This window comes from Antrostomus carolinensis, unplaced genomic scaffold (genome assembly GCF_000700745.2).
Source record: "Antrostomus carolinensis isolate BGI_N321 unplaced genomic scaffold, ASM70074v2 scaffold461, whole genome shotgun sequence".
NCBI lineage: Eukaryota > Metazoa > Chordata > Aves > Caprimulgiformes > Caprimulgidae > Antrostomus > Antrostomus carolinensis.
The window spans coordinates 26,503-35,222 of NW_010291762.1; the positions used below are offsets into that span (position 1 = coordinate 26,503).

Here is an 8,720-nt window from a genome sequence, read left to right on the forward strand (position 1 = left end):
ACTCAGCATCTTTCCTCCCAGCCCACCAAGAGATTCCTCAGAAAATTGACCTTCTGCTTATGAACAAGCTACAGTCTGCAGTTCTTGGGTGACAGATGTTTTGCAGTAAATACAACTTTATCGGTTTCAGGCTGATAGTTTGCTGGGTTCTTTTGGTGCAAAACAGCTTAATTCAAGTATGAATTACCATAGTGTATGGAACATTGGAGTGCTCAGAGTGCATGCTTCTCACAGCAATGCCCAGATTTAAATACTGTGAAGTTTTTCTTCTAACTTACGTTAAGGTGGAGGAATGCAAATGAATAATCTTCATCTTCAGTCACTCTGTATTCTTTTGTAAGTGGGAGATATGTGACACTACTTCTTTTTTTCATGTTTTTAAACTATATTTACCTAGTGTGACTTTGTGATAATCATATATTTAGACCTAAAGAGGACACAAGTTTGGCCACCTAAAACCAAAGCAAACCTATTCTTAATTCTATACTAATTAAAAATAACCAGGAAACATTGTATCACAAGTTACTTGTTGCCAGGGAGATGAGTCCTTTCTTTAATATGATGAAAAAAAGCTAATGGAGTAATTAGTGATGAAGTAGGTTGAGTGAATGGAGACATGCCAGTGGCATTCTTCCTGTTGAACCGGGTGCTATCAGCTGCTCCTCATAGTTTCCTAAGGATTCTTTTTAACTTGTAGCTCTAGTGAGTTTGGAAGTGCAGCACTGTGTACCCACTCTGATGCAAAGCTTTTAACTCATAGCCACTAGGTGATGCAACATAAGCCATAATACCTGTTCCATGCTATTTTTTTCAAAGTAGAGTTTGGTTTGTAGTAACTCTGAAGAGACAAGAGCCCTTTCAGAGGCATTAGCTGTGGTAGCTTCTTTAAGTTAGAAGTCCATCTTGTCTTTCAAAAAGGGTGGGAGATGAAAGTTGATGCTATGACTCTAAAATCTGACTTGTAACACTTAAAACCAAGCCACCTCCCTTTTTTGCAATTTTTTTTTTTTATTTTTTGTGAATATTAGGCAATCAACCTGTAGCAAACCTCACTTTTTAAGTAGGGAACCACATTCCAGTTGAAATTTGGATTTTCTTTGTAGAAATGGGAAGAAATTGCAACTGTTCTAAGTGGGAAGGTAGGTTGTAGGTGTTAGAGCTCTGCATTTCATATATAGCTACTTGGTCTTGCTTTTCCTCCTGCCTTAAACTGTCTCTGCACTTATATTATCAAGAGTAGTATGGAAGACAGTTTTTTTCGTGGAGAAGGGTAGTCATCAAGGTGCCAGGGCTACATGTAAAATACCTCTAGTGCCCTGAGTAAGGTAGATGGGGAGGAGTAAGGACACCATGGGAAAACTGTTTGGCTTCCTAGTGGGAATAATTGCATGGAACTTGGAAAACTGACATTTTCTGTGGAATGAGTGATGATTTTTATACCTAGCAGAGGAGGAACTGAGTATAAAATAGTCACGTCTCCAATACACTTTGGACTCTCATTTACATTACCGATGTTGAACAACTTGTACTTCAATGCCAGTCGCTGGGATTTTCAGACATACTTTACAGCATGCGCTTTGCTTCTTCTGCACCTTGGTGTTTAACACCTAACAAATGCTTAATTTCTCTCTGGGTTGATGATCCTAACACCATTCTGTCTTACAGGGAGAGAGTGATCTGAAGCTATGCTAATTAGAATATGCAGTGTCTATAGCCTTATCCATTAAATTAGCCAAACGTTGTTAACCCTGTAGTAAGAATAGAGTCTAAACAATGCTTGAGCAAAACAGCAACACACCAAACTTGCAGAAAAATGAGAACTTTGTATGCTTGCCATGTGCTCGTGTGAGAACCAGCTATATCTACCTAATGCTTGTGTATCCTTGTCTGCTTTGTTTTTTTTCCTGCCTTCCTGGCTGGTGTCTGTTAGCTTTCTCCAAGCCCAACTCCTGCTACTCAGAGTCCCAAGAAACCTCCAACAAAGGACCCATTAGCGGATCTTAACATCAAGGATTTCTTGTAAACATAAGGTATTCTGTGACTGCCTGCCTAAGCATGTTAGCTGTGGTATGTGTCTGGCACACAGATGGTGATTAGGCCAGTGGATTGAATGCAACTGATAAAATTGTAGCTGCAGAGATAGCTAGAAATATGCACTGATTATGTGGTGGCTTAAACAGAAAACTGAATTCTCTGTCCACACTCTTAATTTTAGCCTGAAAGCTTGACTGTTGGCTACTTTTTTTTTTCTTTTTTTTTTCCCAAAAGTGGCCACCAGGAAAAATTATCTTCAATGTATAACTTCCATTTTTGTCTTGTTTCCATCCAATCCAAGGGTTTGTGTTTAACTTTTTTTTCTTTTTTTTTCCCAAAAGTGGCTGCCAGGAAAAATTATCTTCAATGTATAACTTCCATTTTTGTCTTGTTTCCATCCAATCCAAGGGTTCATGTTTACTTTTTTTTTTCCCTGAAATTAATACTGAAACAAATAGAATCATAACGAGGTACAAATAGTGGGGGAAAAACGGTGCTGAAGAGGCTTGTTCCAGTCTTGTGGGTGTGGAAACAGATTTGGTATCGTAGGTGTGAAGGGACTGAAAGAGGAAAAACTCATGTGTCCTGATCATCAAGGGAAGGTTGTTTGCCTCTCTTAACTGATGGCAGCTAATGTTCTCCCCCACCATACCATTTTTCAGGGCACTACTTTTCTGAATCTTAAAGCATGAGGTCCTCAGCAGTGCTGTGTAGAACAACAGTGGGGAAGAACAGAGGAGTAAATAAAAATTAAAAATGGAGAAGCAACAAAAAACCACTACTGCAGAATAAAAAGGCAAAAACATTACTGTGAGGGTTTTGGAAAAGGATGTGAAGAGGGCCAAATAGAAACATCAAATTGAAATGAACACTTAAGTTAATTAAAAAGTAATAATGCAGAAGTAAGATAGGCATTTTATAATTAAGACTGGAATAATTTGCCAGGTGAGGAGAGGACAATCTTTACATATCTTTAAAGCTTTCTTCTTAAGTCCCTTTTCTTTCTTCCTATAGCTTAATTCTAAGACTTATTCTAAACCCCCTTTGTCCTGGAGTTAGCAGCAGTGGATGGGATCCAGCTGCTCTTACTAGGCACCACCTGGTCCCACTTCACCCTCCTCCAAATTCCAACCCTGGGGAGGTGTGTACCTGGCACTTAGTGGAGATGGCCAGGAGTGGAGATGCACCTTCATTGCTGAGACTTGCTGCTTTCAACTTGGGTTCGTAGCAGGTAGATTCGTAACTGTCTGTGGGAAGACTGCTGCTTCATTTAAAACTGATAATGACTCCTTTGAGGTGTGAGGTAATGAGCAGATTTGGTGTTCTTTCTAGAATGTGCTTTATCTAACTCACTATTCTGATTCTCATCTAATACTTTTATATGTTCACAGCTGCAGTTTTTCTGACTGGATGATAAAAATGTGAGTTTGGAGTCTACAAATGGATGCTCAGAGTTTCAAAGTGAGCCACCAGTACCAAACCCAGCGCTTACTCAGACTTTCTCTTCCTCCTGAAACGTGTAGCACAGCCGTGAAAGTGAACATTAGGAATGTGTACTACCTTAGCTGTTATCCCTACTCTCTCGAAATTTGTGTACTTGGGTTATTTGTGTTTTACAATTTAAACAATGGATGTATGTTTCTGATGCCTTCTAGTGCTTTTCTGAACCTATCCCATGGGGGCAGATTATGCAGCTGTTGTTTGGTGAGCCATTTGGAGCGATGTCTGTGGTTTTTGAAGGTTTCAATGTATATAACTTTTTGAGGACACCTAAAATTTCCCTAGGACTCAATTTCTCCTTTATCTGTTATGAAACATAGTGTGGTAATACCAGATAGTAAGGAAAATATTTACGAAATTGTGTGGAATACTTTTTTTTTTTTTTCCTTCAGTCACAGGAGTCTCAATTGTTGTGAAAAAATGTTTTATTTTTGTGGCACTGTATATGTTAAGATAACTTAAAGTAATATAAAGGTAAACTTCCATAACAAATACTTTTTTGATGACTTACCAAGAATGAAAAATCATATCTAAAAAAATACCATATTTATTACTGTTTTTATTTTAAAATCTATTTTAATTATTTAAGTTTTTGCATTTAAAATTGGCATATCTATCGATTCTTGCTAAATGCACTGAAAATAAGTAAAGGGTCAGTTTCTCTCAATGTAGTTGAAAAAAGCAACCATAGTTGTGCTGACATCAAGGGATTTCAAATACAAGAGCACTCTTTGGTATATCTGTAGTCAGAACATTACAAGTGATGTTACTCATCTCTGTTCAGTTCTTATGTACATCTCTTAATTTAGTGCTTACCTGTGTATGCCTTAGGCTAGTGTTTTCTCCATTGCCCCGAATGCGCTGTGAGTAGCTTTTGTACTATTGGTGATTAGATTTAATTCTGATCCAGAGATCCATGCCCTTTACTGTACATATTGTATTTCTTTAATTTTTATTTGTTCTCATACTGTTTCTGTTGATGGCTTGGCGTAAGATCTTGACTCTTCAATGAGGTCACTGTTGATCAGTGTTACAAGTGGCTTGGCAGTTCTCTGTAAAAGCATATTGGGTTGGAAAGATATTCACCTAAAGTCTTTCAAATGAACTATTTAATCAATGTATGGTACCATTAAAAGTGGTTGTATCTGAATTTGCTGTGGGGATAACATACACCGTAATGGGAAAGTTCTATAAAAAAAACTAATTTCAAAATGGCTTTTCTTTGTATTTCAGTTAAAAAGAAAAAAACAAAAACAAAAAAACCCAGTGCATGTGTGCCCTCTGAGATGCAATAAACACCTTGATCAAAGTAAATATCTTGTTGCCAGTTTCATGATCATTGTGATCTTGAGCACAGTAATAGTCTGAGAGGGGAAAAATGTGTATAGGTCCTGACACTGATTGCTGAAGCTGCTGCACATGGTAATGACTTTTGCTGATCTTTAAGGAGTAGAGGAGAGATCCATACAAAGCCACAAGTAAAGTGGGGAGGAGGAGAGGAGAAGTCTCTAGTTTGACCTATAACACGTCAGGAGGCTTCATTTAAGGTCTTAATCTCCTTAAACTAGAATAATATTGGAACTGTGAAAGTTTATAATACTGGTCCTAATTTCTTTCCTGTGAGGTAAACAACTTATTGAGAGCTAGCACAGCTGCGATGCTGCAGGAATTTCTTGTGCTATGGTTTGTCTTCCGGCAGGATGAAAACGACAGAACACTGAAAAAACTTGATCACTTGATCATCAATTGGATTTCAAAGACATTTCCAAGTTGTGCAATCAGTAGGGGAGTGCCACTGCTTAAGAGGTTTTTGGTTTGGTTGTTTGTGGAGTCTTGGGGGTTTTTGTTTTGTTCTTTAAATTTGCTACTACATTGGTATTTTGAATCTATCAAGTTTGGCCTTGGAAAAGTTGATTTTATACAGTACCCTGTTGAGTCAGGGTGTTCTAGATTAGAAATCTGTAAGGCTCAGCAGATGTCTGTGTGTTCTCACTATTTGAGCATGAAGACCTGAATGAGGTCAGTAACTGCACCCCCAGAAAAGCTCATCATGTTTTTGCCCATCCTTCCTATGTGCTAGGTGTTGCCAAATGCAGGGAGTACTCCACTTCTTACCACTGTGTTGTGCATGTCTTCTCAATGTAAGGACAGCATTTTTAGGGGACAGTCATAACCAAACATATATTCAGACCAGTTCATTCAAATTAAGATGATGTATTACTGCAATGTTACATCTTTCAAGGGGCCAAACCTCACTGTGAGGGCTTCTTCTTTGCCATGTATACACCCCTGCCATGCACTAATTGCCTTTCTGCATCAGCTTCATCTGTGTCCACAACCCTTGGTCCTCATTCTTGTTAGTCTTCCATAAATCTCATGGCCAACAGCTCTCTGGAAGCCTGCGGTATATGTGGCATTTGATATCCTGTGAGGAAATAGAAGCCTGGACAGAAGGCAAACTTGGTGGAAGAGTAAGAAGCTTCTGCACTGAGGGAAGTAAAACCAATGTGTTTCCCCAGTGTGCTGAATAAGGCTGAATAAAAGTGACTCTTGTTCTCCACATCACAAAGGAGTTACAAAATCTGACTTGCAAGGAAAACAAGTGGTTGTCTCCTGGCCTGTAGAGAAGAACATGTTCTTGTTATCCTCTGAGTTTCATCATCCAGGCATGAACACATCTGTGTCCTGCTATGACTAATCACTTCTCAGTACAAGCCATAGAGAAGAGTGGGTGGAGAGGAGGGCTCCCATCTCTGTGGGAGGGAGAAACTGTCTCCTTGCTCTGCGTTTTTCATGAGGGGATGACAGGTTTCAGACGGCTGACGTGTCCTTTACCCAAGCTCTTGCAGTTCCGTGTGCTGGCTTCTTTAGTAGCTGGCAACTCTGGCTACTTTTGTAGCTCTGCCTTAAGTCTTGGGTGCCTTAAGGGATGGTAAATACCTGGAGAACATGAACTCAGCTTACTGTAGAGGTTTGAACAAAAAAAAACAACTTGTTCCTCAAAACTGACTCATTTTTTGAATGCTTGGGGTTAGTAGTCTCCCCTCTTCTCCATTCATTCATCATTCATTTTAGTTGGCTTTATTTGAGATTTTTAGCTGTGTTTTATAATGTGCACCTTTCAAAATGTAGTGTAATTTGAACTGAGGGCTTCTGGATTGATGCTGCTGTTTCCCCAGGTTAAAGCATGGATTGTGAAAACTAAATTGCTGTTCGCTTCTAAGATCCTGGCCACCACCTTACCATTTCAGGCTGGTTGCAGAATAAGGCTTAGGGTAGCAACCCTAAGTTTCCATTCTTAAGATTTAGTAAGGCAACTGCAAAAGCTCGAGTTTTGCCTTAAAAACCAGGCAGGAAAGTGCAGAGCAAAAACTGTAGCTGTGGAGGAGGAGGGGATGATTGGCTGTGTAAATGCATTTGAGACTTTAGTAATATGAGGTGCTACTTGCTGGTGGGTGACAGCATCTAGTTCATGAAATGTCCAGTAGCTGCAGCTGACACTGTTTTGTCTTTTTGGTGTGAATCTTTGCTCCTGCTCCTCCTTCCCCATCTCTGTCCCCAGAATAAGAGCTGCCTCAGGCAACTTTTTCTGAATGGGGGAGGGAGGAAAGTCCCAATTACTCTTGCTGCTTAGAAAAGCCAACTGAGACTTCCTATGGTAGTGGTAGTGACATAAAGATGATACACTGAGTTACTGATCCTGCTCTTCTAGAACATTAAATATATCAGAAAATTTATTAAAAGAGAAAACTTATTTTGCTAGTGCTGTGAGCAGTGTGGGAAGTGGCAGACACTGAGTGGTAATGAGGGGACAAAATAAGAATTTTGGAGATGGGATTACAGAAGGAGAGAGGCTCTACATATTTTAAAGCAGCCAGCACTGCCGTTTTTTTTCTTGGCTCCTAAAGCTTCACCACCTCTTCCCTTTCCCTTAATTAAACTGTGCAAATGATGTGGGTGGCAAAAGCCTGATGCTTGTTCTGTTGCCCAAGACATCTCTGAATGCAATTATAGGTGTAAGAATAGTTGCCTTTGGGAGTTAGCAAAGGTGGTGGAGCAGAAGCAGAAACTGAAGCAAGTGAAGAAAGGTGGGTGGGTGTGATATCTAAGGCAAGGATTAAGGAGAGCAAACAACTTCTCTGGTGGTGTAGGGGAACCTGTGAAGCGTCTGATGAATGGCTGCCCTGCAACAGTGCTGTAAAGCACCTACATCCAAATGTTAATGGCTGAACATGGCGAAGTTTGACCCATATTTTGAAACATTGTTTAGTACGATGGAAGAGATCTGTCAGTTTACCTCAGTATCATAAATACCTGAAGAGCCATCTTTTTTTAAGGTCTTGCCAGAGCAGAAGCCCACTCTGTTGGAAGCAGAGATTCCGTATCACTAAGCACAACAGCAGGTATAGTGAAGGCACGTGCTATGTGAAGCTCCTGTAAAGATACAAAGATCCATGGAACAGGCTGCCCAGGGAACTGCGTCGCCATCCCTGGAGGTATTTGAGACGTGTAGATGTGGTGCCTAGAGACATGGTTTAGTGGTGGATTGTCCTGGTTTTGCTAGGATAGAGTTAATTTTCTTCTCAGTAGTTAGAGGAGCCGTGTTTTGGTTTCAGGTCAGACTTGCTATGAGAACATCATTGATAAAAGTACTAGTATTAGTTGCTGCTGGAGCTCAAGGCCATCATGTTTGGCTGGTTCACAGCTGCACTAGGACTGGGAGGGAGAAGCGCAGTGAATAGCAAAGCCCAAAACTGGCATTTGGATGTGCCAGTGAGATATTCCATATCATATCCCGTCATGTTTAGTGTATTGTCCGGGGCTGACTGGAAGGGGGGTGGGTTCACACGGGTTTTGCTCTCGGGTTCTCGGTCTTCCGGGATTATGGTTTCGGTTCGGGATTGTTGCTCCTCTGGGATCATTATCTGGGAACGGACTGGGCTTATTAGTGGGTGGTGAGCAGTTGCACTGGGTTATCACTTATTTGCATATCTTATTACTGTTATCATCATTATCACTACTATTTTAATATTAGTTGTTTAGGGTGTTTTTTTTTAAGTTTTCTTTTATTTCTATTATTAATCTGTTTTTATCTCAATCTACAAGCCTCCTAATCCTTGCCCCCAATCCTCTTCCCTATTCCCTGGGGGTGGGGGAGAAGTGGGTGAATGGCTGTGTTGGCTGCT

General features: G+C 40.2%; 1 protein-coding gene across 1 annotated transcript in view; it reads left to right on the plus strand.

Annotated features, from left to right (window-relative positions):
- Positions 1-4,848, plus strand: part of LOC104531711 (clathrin coat assembly protein AP180-like) — a 28,214-nt gene extending 23,366 nt beyond the window's left edge. The window contains exons 16-17 of the mRNA XM_029087148.1: positions 1,931-2,030; positions 3,426-4,848. Of these exons, the coding sequence (XP_028942981.1) occupies positions 1,931-2,023 (93 nt within the window). The 3' untranslated portion in view covers positions 2,024-2,030; positions 3,426-4,848. The remainder of the gene's footprint in view (positions 1-1,930; positions 2,031-3,425) is intronic.
- Positions 4,849-8,720: the final 3,872 nt, after the last annotated feature.